This window comes from Amphibalanus amphitrite, unplaced genomic scaffold (genome assembly GCF_019059575.1).
Source record: "Amphibalanus amphitrite isolate SeventyFive unplaced genomic scaffold, NRLGWU_Aamphi_draft 000902F_arrow, whole genome shotgun sequence".
Taxonomy (NCBI): domain Eukaryota; kingdom Metazoa; phylum Arthropoda; class Thecostraca; order Balanomorpha; family Balanidae; genus Amphibalanus; species Amphibalanus amphitrite.
In genome coordinates, this window is record NW_024882396.1 from 105,859 (window position 1) to 120,430 (window position 14,572).

At 51.2% G+C, this 14,572-nt stretch overlaps 1 protein-coding gene across 4 annotated transcripts in view; it reads left to right on the forward strand.

The window, feature by feature from the left end:
• The window catches only part of LOC122367872 (vinculin-like), a 41,447-nt gene that overhangs the window by 1,604 nt on the left and 25,271 nt on the right, over positions 1 to 14,572 (forward strand). For all 4 annotated transcript variants that reach the window (XM_043341380.1, XM_043341379.1, XM_043341381.1 and 1 more), the window contains exons 2-4: positions 11,197 to 11,304; positions 11,699 to 11,844; positions 12,941 to 13,136. In XM_043341380.1, the coding sequence (XP_043197315.1) occupies positions 11,197 to 11,304; positions 11,699 to 11,844; positions 12,941 to 13,136 (450 nt within the window). The remainder of the gene's footprint in view (positions 1 to 11,196; positions 11,305 to 11,698; positions 11,845 to 12,940; positions 13,137 to 14,572) is intronic.

A 14,572-nucleotide genomic window follows, 5' to 3' on the forward strand; every position in this document is an offset into this window, starting at 1 on the left:
TGATGGTCTGATGGTGCATGGAAATTGGCCCACTGGCATGGGTGAAACTTTGACATCACCATTGGGGTCCCAAACGTCCAAGGGGGCCTCCATTTAGTGGGGGCCTCCAAGCAATTAGGGGCCTCCAATTGCGGAAGCGGTAATTTACGAGCCACGCCAGGGCCTCCTCTAAGAAATTTTCATTGGGGGACCAGAGGCTCAGAAGCCAAACATGGGGTACCCCCAAATCCAGTTTTCTCATCGGATTTAGGCCACTTATTTTTCGTCACAGCTCTGATGCCATGATTTTTTTTAATATCGATAAAGAAATGATAGGTCACCTGACCCTACTGGTGGATCCAGGCCAGCAGGGTGACATTGTATGTAAATATCCCCCGCGGCATCCGAAATCGACGAAAATTTCTGGCTTTTTCACTTTTGACAATAAAACACAATGCCTTTATAATAGAAAAAAAATTAACGGCACAGCATTGCGCAAGGAATCTAGCCGTAAGCCGACCCCAGAAAGTGTGAGGGTTAACCTTCGCCGGCACCTGGGGGGAGGGTCGCCACCCCCAAGTTAGTTTTTCTGCTCTACACTTAACATTTTTAAAGCTAGAAACCTGATTTTCTTTGTATAGCTGCTTTTCTATCTTTTCTCAGCGTCCATTGAAAATTTCAAGCTTCTGCGGCATTTGGGTTTGGAGATATGACCTTGTTCTTCAGGTCATGTCATGTCCTAAATGACGAATACCCAATATCTTGCGATGGCTATGGGCCTTGTGAGCTTTTGACACGCTGATTTCGGCTTTTTTGCCAGTCTTACCTCCCACCTATCATTGAACATGTTGTTCTGCGATGTACAGATGTCAGAGTCAGGGTCAAGGTCAACCTAGGTCATCTAAAATTATTGCGCTTTAGGCAAGCTGAATTTACTTTTCGTGAAGTTTCTTTGACTGTATGTTTAGTAAAAGCTTCTCACTTCATGATCAAGTGTAATAGGGACACACAAACCGATCTGTGCACACATCAGTACATACACAGACATACACAGACATACAAACACATATCATTGACCTTGACCTAACTTGACGTGAAATGACCACAGCCAGCAAATTAGTCGGATAGTGTGACAAAGAGCTGTTCTAGCTCGCTTGGCACTAATACGGCAGCGTCATCGGTATATGATGGGTTGGCCCGCTGCTTGTGTAGGTATCTTATTCGACATCACCACAATTTTTTCTTACAAGATTTTAAGCCTTGCGGTCAAGAGCAACAGATTCTTTGGGAAGTGACGAATCCAATGATACCAATTTTACCTCATCAGGTCAGTCATTGACCTTCCAGGTCAGGTCAAACTAAAGAATGTTGCTGTTTGGGGTCACCGTTGCCCGTTGGAATATCACGTGCGCTGCTCATCATGTACCGATGACGCTGCCGTATTGTGGTGCCAAGCCAGCTAGAACCTCTTTGTCACACTATCCGACTAGGTTTTTGCTGGCTGTGGTCATTTCAGGTCAAGTTAGCTCAAGGTCAATGACATGTGTTTGTATGTCTGTGTGTGTCTGTGTGTACGAGTATACTGATGTGTGCACCGACTGTGAATGTGTCCATATTACATGAGATCATGAACTGAGAAGCTTTTGCCAAAAATACAGTCAAAGAAACTTCACGAAAGTAAATTCAGCTTGCCTAAAACGCAATATTTTTAGACGACCTAGGTTGACCTTGACCCTGACCCTGGCATCTCTACATCATTGAACAACATGTTCCATGATAGGTGGGAGGTAAGACTGACAAAAAAGGCCGAAATCAAGGTGTCAAAAGCTCACAAGACCCAACGCCAACGCAAGATATTGGGTATTTGTCATTTGGGTTATGACATTACCTGAAGAATAAGGTCATATCTCCGAAACCAAAAACCACAGAAACTTGAAATTTTCAGTGGACGCTAAAAAAGGATAGAGCAGCAGCTATACGAAATATCCGACTTCTAGCAATCAAAATGTTTAGTGCAGAGCAGAAAAAACTACCTAGGTCGGGGTGGGGGGTGTGGCAACCACTGCCCCCCCCCCCCATGTGCGGACGAGGATTACCTAAGTAATTTGAATATCAGGAAAATAATTTATTAAATCAGGTATTCCAACAGAGTCCCGCTTTTTTATAGGTGACCTCCGATTTGTGTTGCATCTAAGTTACCCAGGGGGCCTCTTATTTGTAATTGTAGGTACAGTACAGAGAGCCTCCTACTTCGACTACTTGCACAGAGAGCCTCCTAGCGTACATACGGCTAAGCTTCTACAGGTCGAGCGCCGGTCTCTTGTACGTACAGAGAGCCTCCTACTGTTACAGAGGGCCTCCTGTTTGTCTAGGGGGCCTCCTATTGGTTAACGGCGCCTCCTATTTGTCCAAGCGGCCTCCTATTCGTCTATGGGACCTCCTATTTGTCCAGGAGGCCTCCTGTTTCTCCAGAAGGTCCCCTATTTATCCAGGGGGCTTCTATTTTCCAGGGGGCCTCCTCTTTATCTAGGGGGCCTCCTACGTGTTCAGGGGCCTCCTATTTGTCCAGGGGCCTCCTATTTATCCAGGGGTCTTTTATTCGACTAGGAGTCTCATATTTGTGCAGGGGCCTCCTATTTGTCCAAGGGTCTCCTACTTGTCCCGGGGCCTCCTTTTTTTTTGAAGGGACTCCTTTTTGTTAAGGGAGCCTTCTATTTGTCCAGGGGGCCTCCTATTCGTACAGAGAGCCTCTAGCTCCTACTTGTCCATGGAGCCTCCTATTTGTTCAAGAGGTCCCCTATTTGTCCAGGGGGCCTCCTATTTGTCCAAGGGACCTGTTATTTTTCTAGGGGGCCTCTTTGCCCAAGAGGCCTCCTATTTGTCCAGCGTGCCTCCTACATGTTCAGGGGGCCTCCTATTTGTCCAAGGGGCCTCCTATTGGTTAAAGTAGCCTCTTATTTTCCAAGCGGCCTCCTATTTATCCAGAGGGCTCCTATTTTTAGGGGGCTTCCTCTTTATCCAGGGGGCCTCCTTGTTCAGGGGGCCTCTTAATTGTCCAGGGGCCTCCTTTTGTGAAAGGGGCCTCCTATTTGTCCAGGGGGCCTCCTTTTGTGAAAGGGGCCTCCTTTTTGTCTAGGTCTAGGACCTTCTATTTGTCCAGGGGGCCTCCTATTTTTGCAGGGGCCTCCTATTTGTACAGAGGGCCTCCTACTTGTCCATGGGGCCTCCTATTTGTCCAGGGGCCTCCTTTTGTGAAAGGGGCCTCCTGTTTGTCTAGGTCTAGGACCTCCTATTTGTCCAGGGGGCCTCCTATTTTTGCAGGGGGGCCTCCTAATTGTACAGAGGGCCTCCTACTTGTCCATGGGGCTTACTATTTGTCTAGGGGCCTCTTATTTGTCTAGGGCCTCCTATTTGTCCAGGAGGCCTCCTACTTGTCCAGAGAGCCTCCTATTTCTCCAGGGGACTTCCTGTTTTCCGGGGGCCTCCTACTTGTTCAGGGGGCCTCCTACTTGTTCAGGGGGCCTCCTACTTGTTCAGGGGGCCTCCTATTTGTCCAACAGGGCCTCCGATTTGTTCAAGGGGCCTCCTATTTAAACAGAGAACCTTTTATATGAATATCGGACCTCCGTTTGCAACGAAGCTGATGCGTCTCGGGGGCCTCCACTATTGGGGTCCCAAAATGACAATTGGGGTCCCAAATGTTCGCATTGGGGTCCCACATGGGACCTCGAAAGTATACAAAGTTACACCCATGCCCACTGGTCTGATGGTCTGATGGTTTCTGATGGTCTGATGGCTTCTGATGGTTCAGGGGTCTGGTGGTTTGTGATGGTCTGATGGTTTGTGATGGTCTGATGGTTTCTGATGGTCTGACGGTTCTGATCAACAGTCGCGCCATCAATTGATGGCGCGACTGTTTCAGGAATTCTGATAGTCACTGTGCTCCTTGGCGGTGTTCTGTGGTTCCTGTTGATCCTGGAGGCGCTCCCTTTCAATCACTTTCTGAGCCCGTGGTGATCCTGGTGATAAAAGGTACGATTATGAACACCAATATATTTATACCACCACCAATTGACAAATAATTTATCCCCCTAAAATTTTACCGATTTCGTTTTATTTTGCCTCTCCTCCTAATTTCAGGATCAGCCCCTTGTATCTCTCCGCAGACGATGTCGGAATCTCATCACGGAAACCTCTCCAGAGGACCTTCACAGGCAGACTTGGGTCGAAATCTTGCACATTTTTGGGGAAAAAGTCCTTGATGTCACTGCTATGCACCACACGTTTCACACCATCCTTCAGGAACTGGAAATGTACATAGGCGTACATATCAACCGCAATGAAGCGCCAACAACAACGCAGCGTTTCACGCAGCGCCGGCATTTTTGAAAATATGTTTGTTTTCATCGCTTTTTAAAAGAACAAATATCCCAATAATTTTTACAAGTATCACTTCTTAATGATTTAAGAATATTATTTTCTATCAGAGAAAGCTTCTAACCGATTTTGGCAATTAAATAACTTCATTGGTCATGAAAGTACGAGAAATTATGCATGAGAAAGGCAAGTTATATTTCCTATTCCCTTCTTTTTAAAACAAAATAAATTTTTATTAATTATAAGTCACTATTTTAGTGTGTCGTTTTTCATCGTCATGCATTTAGAATAAATTTATTTCTGAGAACTGGCAACGCTGTTCGCTAGAGGAATTTCCGGTAGCTGTTTAAAGTGTTTGTTGGGGACCACGAGAAATTATTGAAAGAAATTTGGCTATTTAGAGCTCAGCACTCGCGATGTCGGCCCCGAAGCGCTATAAGGCTTTCTGATGAAATCTTTTTCTGATATAAGGCCTAAACTATTGAACCATCAAACCATCAGACTTTCCATCAGTCAAACCACCAGACCATCAGCGCATGCATCTTCTGATGGTCTGATGGTCAGCAGGGTGACCATCAGACCATTAGGCTACACCATTAGAAACCATCAGACCATCACAAAAAAACCATCAGACCATCACACAACACCATCAGACCATTACACAGAACCATCAGACCACCACACAGAACCATCAGACCATCACACAAGACCATCAGAAACCATCAGACCACCAAGGAAGACCATCAGAAACCATCAGACCACTAGCTAGAACCATCAGAAACCATCAGACCATCAGCCAAATCCATCAGAAACCATCAGACCATCAGAAAAATCCTGATGGTTTTTTTCCTAGGGTGGAATCGCGATTCGGCGTATGTCGGCTCGCATTAGCCGCGCGTTTGCAGTCTTTTCGTGGTTTCAAGCGTTCAAACATGTGATATGATGTTGCCCCCCATGTATTAGGGTGGGTGTCAAGGTCACCTGAAGGTCAGGTCAGGTCATTGACCTTTGATGACCTCGGTTCACTTTTTCGAGTTTTACATGTTTCTAGGCCAGTTTTTGGAGCTGAATTCGAATTTAGCAACCATATGAACATTTACGAAGTAGTTTTGGTGCCTTCGTAACATGTGACGAAGCTGTCAGAGGCGGTTGCCACCTACTACGAATACCCTTACTGGTTGACCTGACCTGACCTGACCCGACCTGGCCTAAATACATGAAGACATCATCTGTGATCAAAAATAACATGATATTCGTGATCAGCACCCCGAAAAACCCCATAGCAGCCACACTTTACGACGTTCTAACAGGTCCCGATTTTCCCGCCTTTGGGGTCATTGACCTGACCTGCAAGGTCAACCAATGACCTAGGACCTTAAAATTGGGTATCATCGGCTTCCTCTCGTCACGGGCAACACGCTCGTTTTTTCCGCGAAGCTCTAGCTCGATCAGGGGCGAAACGGCAAGGGGGGGGGGGGTCCAACGGACCCCCCCCCCCCCTTATACGTTCGCGGCCGGAAAAACACCAATACGGGCGAGGGTTAACAACCAACTTCTAAATTTGACCTCACTTGACCTGACCTTGACCTGACCTCGACCTGAAATTCATCCAGAGGTGGTCCATATCACTTATTGAGTGTGCCTATTGAATTCTATGAGTAAAATGTGTGTCGCACATGCCCTTTTCTATATTTTGTTTTTGGTGACCTGACCGATGACGGCTGACCTGACCTTGACCTTAACCTTTGAATGACATTGTATGCAACGAATATTGTCTTGGTAGTCTAAGAACACGTTTTGGGCAATCAGTCTCAGTCCATTCTTCGGCAACTACGGTGCAAGGCCGATACTGTAGAAACTTGCATTTTGTACACTTGACCTGACCTTGACCTGACCTCTGACCTACTTAAGCAAAAAAAATTGGGCTCTTTAGATCCGCCTTGTTGAGAGCTTTCGATTGCCGTTTTCCCCGTCTTTCTACGACCATCGGTTCGGAAGTTAGACAGGGGGGGGGGCAGAATCTGCTGCCCCCCCCCCCCCAGCAGGGCGCGTATGGCTGAATAGCCCAGCGGGGCGCGGGTTAAACACGTCCCTCGATACAGTGGAGAAACGTTAGCGGCTAGCGCAGCCCCCAGGAAACGTCAGACTGAGACGCGACGCATGCAGTCTTGCCCCGCGTTCGATGTCTCTCGGACGACGAAGATTCTACGCCGTCCGGCCAATCACGTTCCATAACCGCAGCCGAGCCCCCGCTGACCTTGGACGGGATTGGCCGGACGACATAGAATCTTCGCCGTCCGAGAGACATCGAACGCGGGGTTGGTTTTACCGGCTTTGTAGTTTGTACACTCGGGGGCAGATTGATGTTCCATCACTCCCTACCCATCGGGCTCCTATGGCTCAGCACTGGCTGCTGCCAGTGTTGTCTGCCCTCAGCACTGCTCAGCACTGCCTGTCAGTGCCAGTGCTGCCAGTGCTGCCACTGGCAGCAGCCAGTGCTGAGTCATGGGAGCCCGATGGGAAGGGAGTGGTGGAATATCAATCTGCCCCCGAGTGTACAGCGCCTAACGAAGGTTTAGGCCAGGGGATGGGATCCGCTGGATTTTCCTCAGCCGTTTGGCCTCTGAGCGAGCTAGAGCTTTGCGGAAAAACGAGTGTGCTGCTCGTGACGCGAAAAAGCCGATGATAGGTACCCAATTTTAAGACCCTAGATTTTTGGCTCTTCCAGGTCAGGTCAATGACCAAAACAGTTTGAAAATCTGGACCTGCTAGAACTTTTTAAAGTGAGGTCATGTTTTTCGGGGTTCTCATTACGAATTTCATGTTAGTTTTGATTAAAGGTAGTGTGCCAGCTTTCTTGGACCGTATGGAGTTAATGGCCCAGATAAGGAGAACCGGATTTTTAGAACTTATCCATACCTTCAAAACTCATGGAAACGTCTTAAATTCTTCAAATTTTGAGTACCCCAGTGCGAAATTCGCCCCGACGGGTTGTCGGTCGTACCCCAACCACATTTCACACCACTATGAACAATAAATGCACACACTGAAATCGCTATTACCGATATGCTCATCCAATCAAGTTTCGATAAACCCGTTCATCATCATCTCCTGCGGTTTCGAACACGCCTGTTAGGTGGCTTCTGATGCTCGTCGAGGTCGGAATTTCCAAATACGCGTGGTGCGTCGGGCCGCGCGCTCTGACTTCGGCCAAGAAAAATGCGTCAGCTGATCATTGTCATTTCTGCCACTTGCGTGTGGTGAAATGGGGTCATAACTTATAAGACGGCTTTTTCATATCAATTATTTTACATAAAATCATATTTCAAACCATAAATAATGTTCGACAGCCAAATAAAAGAAACAATACCAATACGGGCTTACAGTTTAAGGCTCGACATTGTGTTGTCTACGATTAGACAGCTGATAACTCATTCCCGTCCGTCGTATGGTCGTAACACTATAATGACCTTTGCTTATTGTCACAAGTGCGCCGCATTCGCGATTGTTGCCCGACGCCTGTTTGCAGGTGAGCCCACTACAGTTGTTATACATATCTAAAAACCGAAAAACTTTTAGGCGAAAAGGGCACTATTCCAGGCCCATTTTTGATTTTTTTTGCGATATTAGGTAAAAACAGAAGCTTCTTATCCTAGGAAAAATAAAATGGGAAATCTTTCAAAGGTGGCACACTACCTTTAAATATGATATGCTTAATTAAATATGATATGCCTTTGGGGTAGGTCGGGTCAGGTCAGGTTAGGCTAGGTCAACCAGTACCTATGCGTCCTGCCGGCTATCCATAGTACTCGTAGGTGTCAACCACCACTGACAGCTTCATAATGTGGGACCTAGGCAAAGAGACTATTCTCAAATGTTTAAATGGGTGCTAAATTGAACTCAGCTCCAAAAACTACCCTTCTAACATGTAAAACTCGAAGTGAACCAAGGTCATCTAAGGCCAGTGACCTTGAACTGACCTCCACGTGACCTTGGCACCAACTATTATTCAAGGAACAAACATTTTTTCACATGTTGGAACGTTTACAACTATAACAGTAAGACCTGGAAACGCACGGATAATGTGCGCTGGCATACCTACGCCGAATCGCCGCCGGCCGCGATCCGCCGTTTTCGGCTATTTTGGCCTAACATGGTCTCTAGAAACAGGTTGCAGGTCAGCCAGGTCATTTGGGTCAGGGTCAGGAAATTTTCAGACTAGATGCAAAATTAGTTGACCCGATGTAAAGCGACGTTTCGTCGCGATTCTCCGCTTTAGTTACGCGAGTTTTTTTTTTTTACTAAAAACCGAGTGGTTCCATTGCGGGGGCTCAGCCCGACTATTTTTTTCTAACCCATGTCACGCCCGTAATCTTTTTATGTATAGTGCACGCCTATTGCAGTAGCGGCGGAGCACCTTCAATTAAGGTGTGGGGGGGGGGGGGGGCACTGTCGACTTTTGGTCCCATTCTTTCCATGCAACGCCCATAGGGCCAATGTTAAAATGCCCAAATCAAATGGGGCACGGTGCCCCGGTGCCCTCCCCGTTCCGCCGCCTATGGCCTATTGCCCTTGTAAGCTTACCATTCCTCATTGCATTTACCCCATATCCATACCCCTACCTTTTCAAGCTGTGGCCTGATGACGCCCATGTGGCCAAAACCCAGGGTCAGGTCGGGTGTTGGCAAGATGTTAAGAAATCTGACTGAAGTGAAGGCGTCTGAGACTTGGGGCCCAGTCGCCAGTGCCGATTTTGTCTGGATCGATAGCCCTGCTGAGGCGGTGGACGCCCGACCGGTAATTATGCGCCGGGCCCCAAAAGGAGCGACAGATGTGTGTCACCGGACCAAACTGGGCGGCCTCAGTAGCGCGTGCTCCCATTTTCACCTGGCTCCGTACCACTCCGTCACTTTGAGACCATGTAGAGATTTATCAGCACAAATCAATCATAAGCCTGCTTTTTAAATCGTAAATATGGTCACAGTAGCGCCCGCCGCCTCTTGTCTTATTCGTAGAATTAAAGATCCCGAATGAATTGCAGTTATTTGCGACGTTCGTGACACTTTTCCTAAGAATATTTAGGTACAGCCGCTTATTGATAGGCTGCATATCCTTGAGGCATTTAACATTTTAGTGGGCTGATCTTTTTCTCAGCTCGCCTGACTGATAGTCGAGCTGTGCGAGCCGCTCACTGCAGTCAGTGGCGGCGGGCCGGCTAAATTTAGCCGTGCGCATGGGCGGCGCGTGCCGCGGGTGGCAGCCGGCCCCGGCCCCGGGGCGGGCGCCCGGCCGAGGCCCGCTGCTGGGGGCGGGGAGCGCGCAGGGGTGTGGGTTGGGGGGAGACGGGTCAGCGGGCCGGACCGTGACCTGGCCGGGCGGCGCGGGACGGACGCACGGGGGCGATGGTGGGCGGGCAGCGCAATTATCGCCGGTCCAGATGAGATGATACACGATGTGATGATTGGTGAGGCGCCGCTGGCTCAGACCTCCTCCAGATCTGTTGTTCGCGGCCGAGATTGAACGGGCCGACTCGGCAGGGAGGGAGCCGAGGTGATCTCAGCGGGCCGATCAGCGAGGCAAAATCCCACTATCCTGTTGACTTTGGCCGTGGTTGCTCGCTCAGTTATGGAGCTGATCCGACCGACCGCAGGTGTAACCGACCCAATGACAATTATTTACGATTTATTAAATGGCAGTGCGCGCCGCGAAGCGCCTTGAGGCATGCTCGAGCCTCACATGTGTGACATGCCGTTATTGATTTTGGCTCCATGGTGTGGATAGGTCTCCATCTGAGTTCGCGTTGGCAGGCGGCGGTTGGGCCCGGCAGCGGTCGCGGTGACTGTTCGACTCGCGGTGTGTGGGTGGAAGGCGCGGTACGCGGGGCGTCTGTCGCCGCTCCACCACCCACCTCCCTCCCCGCCCTCCCTCAGCGCGCCTTACGTGTGTTCTGTGTAGTGGTGTTGGCTGTGGCACAACACGTAGTCGACAGGTGACATTTTTAGTCACATGGCCTCCACTGCCAAACGACCGTTTCACCCACCCACGAGCATGAAGCGACTATTGTCCAACTGCAAGCTGCCTACAGCACGGGACTGAACTATTGTGGCCGACTGGTCAACGGTCCTCCTTGCCTCCCTATTCTTTCATCCTTCATTCAACTCGAGTGTAGCGTGAATGTCCAGGCGAGTCGTGAGGGCAGACGTACTATGGACTATGCCTCAAGGTCAAGACTTTAGACAATCATAATGCTCTCCTAAAGCTGCATGGCTCAATGGTTTACACCGAGTCTCAGCTGGGGCACGGGGAGAGGGGTCTGTCAGCGACACCGAGCGGCCCGTAGCCAGGTTAGCTGATCGATAGGCCCACACACTGGCGGCCGAGAGCCGGCTGGCCCTATCAGCAGACTGCAGGGCAGACAGGGTCAGACAATATGGACAGCGGCTGCAGCGACCGACACGCTACACGGCGGCGCAGTGAAGTTCACATAGACTGTGTGGGGGCAGACGCTGGTGAACTTATTTAATCAGTCTAGGACGGCTTAGTGCCCTGGCTTGTCAATGCTGACTAAACATCGGATGCTATGACACGTGTCTACAGGTCAGGTGTTCCAGCTCTGACATTGCCGTATGTCTAACCGGAGAGACATATCCCGGTCCGGCGCTGTTGTGCCTGTCTGTCCCGATAGTTGTCCTCCTCTGACATTACCGCAGGTGTCTGACCGGCCAGGTCGATCTGACACTGCAGTGCCTTTCTGACCGTCCATGTGTCCCTGTCTGACATTGCCTTATGTGCCTGGCCCGACTGGTCGATCTGACCCGCTGTCCCTCTCTGGCCGTCCAGGTGTCCCGGCTGGTGATCCTACACGAGGAGGCCGAGGATGGGAACGCCATGCCGAACCTGGAGCGGCCCGTGCAGGCCGTCTCCCGGGCCGTCAGCAACCTGGTCAAGGTAGGCTCTCTTCGCTGGGTGATCTACTGGCTGGCAGTGGCTACTGGTGCTGCTGGTTCTGTCCAGGCAATGCCAGTGAACTGTACTTCTTCGTTCTTTACTCTCGACACTCTCAAACGGTTTCAATATGAAACTCGGAATGGCATTGAGCTCATAAAAAACATAAAAGTATTCCATTTTCGTAACTCGTTGGAAATGGTCTTGTCGGGAGAAGCTTAGCACTAAAAACGGCTAGCCAGACGGGGTATAAGGTCATTAGAAGCTCGCCCTTGAAAGCATCATTAATCGTCTCTACGTCAAGCGTTACATCTGCGTTTCTCGTTCGCCGAGTGACGCACACGGTGTGGACGCCGCGCCGGTGATTGATCTGTGTGTGGGCCGTCCTGTATTTCAGGTGGGCCGGGAGACGATCAACTCTAGCGACGACCCGATCCTGCGCCAGGACATGCCGGCCTCGCTGGTGCGCGTGGAGCAGGCCAGCCGGCTGCTGGAGGAGGCCTCCTCCATGCTGAAGGCCGACCCGTACTCGCAGCCCGCCAGGTCAGTCGGGCGGGGCGGACTGACCGCCACCGCCCACTGCGGAAAACGCTAGAAAATTCCGACACTTATGGCGAAATTACCTGAGCGATTGGTTTGCGTAGTTAACAGTCCGGTCTCTAGGGTACGCACATAAAAGGTCAAATTCGTGTATTGTGAGACTTGATGGTAGTGGCAAGTGACAACAGATCTCCTGCCATGTCGGCATAACCCTTTAATTGCCTTTAAATTTCACCGTAATTGTCTCGCCATGATAATCGGCGAAACCCTGACGGGTGTGCACACGACCGCATTTAGGCGGGGTCTCAGCTCGCCACTACCGCGGCCTACGACCGCCCCATTTTGGCCGCCTCCGGGACCAGGACCGGGCCTCTACTGGCGGCTGCTGTGGGCGGGCGCCCGTGCCGCCCCATCGCGCTGTGGCGGACAATGAAGTCACCTCGTTAGATGCGGGGGGCGGGGGAGAGGGGCGAGGGGCGTGCAGAGCAGCGGGCCCGCCCTGCGAGGACGTCACTGCTGATCACTGTTCTGGATAGGGGACGGTGAACTACTGAGGAATCTGTCCAGGGAGTCAATGTCACGGATGATCGGGGCTTCAGGGAACGAAGAATGATTGTCCGACTTAGTCAAGGGTCACTATAACGGATCATTTACTGATTCGTATCAGGCAAGGGCATGCCCCTAAGCTCTTTGCCAAGGTGGCCGCGTCTGCATCGATAAGGAAAAATACTGTGTTACCGCTAGTGCCAATTTACCACCCTATTACCATCCGTTCCGTCGTTTTCATCCTCAGGATAGGATAATCAAATCCTCCTCCAAGCCCCACCCACCCCCTGTTCCGGGCTGACAGGCAAAGTTATCCCATGCGGGTAGCTCTCATAGGAGCAGGCCCGTAGCCGGGTGCGGTGACCGTCAGGGGGGCTGTCCCCATGATGGGCTCAGCCCTGACAAGTCTGCAGGGTGCCCTCCCAGACCAATGCTCCCTCTGATTTCCGTCATCCTTCCGGCTCTGAATTGTTCTCGCTGACCAAAAGAGCCTAACCCAATGAAACAAACAGACACCGTATTGCCATCCCGTCACCGTCACTACCGTTTTCAGGGGTAAGCTGATCGACGGCTCGCGCGGCATCCTTCAGGGCACCTCCTCGCTGCTGCTCTGCTTCGACGAGTCCGAGGTGCGCAAGATCATCGTCGAGTGTAAGCGAGTGCTCGACTACCTGGCCGTGGCCGAGGTCATCGACACCATGGAGGACCTGGTGCAGTTCGTCAAGGACCTCAGTCCCTGTCTGACCAAGGTGAGGCTGCGGCCCGGTCCCGCCACGAACCTCAGCCCTGTCTGATCAAGGTGAGGCTCAGGTGCACCGCCGTGACCTCTGTCCTGTCAAGTGAGGCACGGTCGTCGTTTGGCCAGACGGAAGCTGTCGATCGGGCTCAAATGACAAGGCGCTTGTCGGCTGGGGAGGGAGGAGGGAGGTCGTCTCGAATGGCATTGATGCCGACGTGTCTGCTGGACGTGGTGGGGCCGATGGGTAGGTCGTCTCGGATGACGGGCTGTGGACGGGGGGGGGGGGGTATTGTAGGGGATAATCTCGCCCAATAAAATGTGGGCGGCTCCGAAGGCACGGCTTGCCAGCAGTTTGGCTCATCAGCTGAAAGCCTCCGGTTACATAATCCCACTCGATGAGGGTATTCGATCAGAAACGGACGACCTCGATGGGAGTTTCATGTCGGAATGTCCAGCTGTTACGGCGTTTCTGAAATATGTTACGACAAGCTTGCATTAGGGAATTTCATTCGATTAGCTTTCATCAGATTGCTTGTGACTTGTTTATGATCGTAGTTAGTATAACTGATGACAGAGGGGCTATCTGTCTATTTGGGCTGATTTCAGTTTGCTACGTGAAACTTTCTGAATACCCGAGATTTGATCCTACCCATCATGTTAGTGTTGATGCATTATGAATGCATCCCCCTGAACCACTCCAGAACATAAGCCACCCAGCTCCTGGGCTAGGCACACTGCGCCGTCGCCTCGACCCTGTGTACGGGGTGTCGGCGATCGCTTGGTGTGTCGAAAACAGGCCACTACAGGGCGGCGGTGCCCCTCCGCCCCTCCCCGCGGGCCCGGCTGCCAGCTCCGGGCGGCGGCGGCTCAGCTGCCAAGTGTACTGGGGGCGGGGAGGAGGGGTGGGGGAGAGGGGGCTCCGGCGAGCCGCGGCCGCCACCATTACTCACTGCTCAGACAGAGTGGTCGCAGCCCGGGCTAATGTCGAGCTGCCGAACACGCCGGTACCGACACGCACCGGTGGTGATCAACTCGGGAGCCAGGTCAACTCGGAGCTTTTAACTATACGTCTACTGGCTGGCTTCACTCACTGTCAGACACGTTTTTGACATTGAGATGATACCGGCTCGATACCAATAACGTGACCATTGCCTATATGCTTTTGTGAACGGATACGGGGGACTCGTTTCCTTCTACTCATTCAGATAACCGAAATAAGCCAACAAACTGCCCGCCCCGTCTCGGAGCCCCGCTGAAGTGCTCAGCTTCCCGACACATCGGCGCCGTCACGGCTGACAAGTTCATCTCCCGCTCGTCTGACTGAGACTGACGTGCTCGTGCTCAAAGTTTGACGCCGACCGGCTACTGCCATTAGCTGATATACGGCCGAATGGGACGCCGGCCGTCGTCAGGTATAGACGGCGGCCTGCCAGCGTCCTGCCGTGA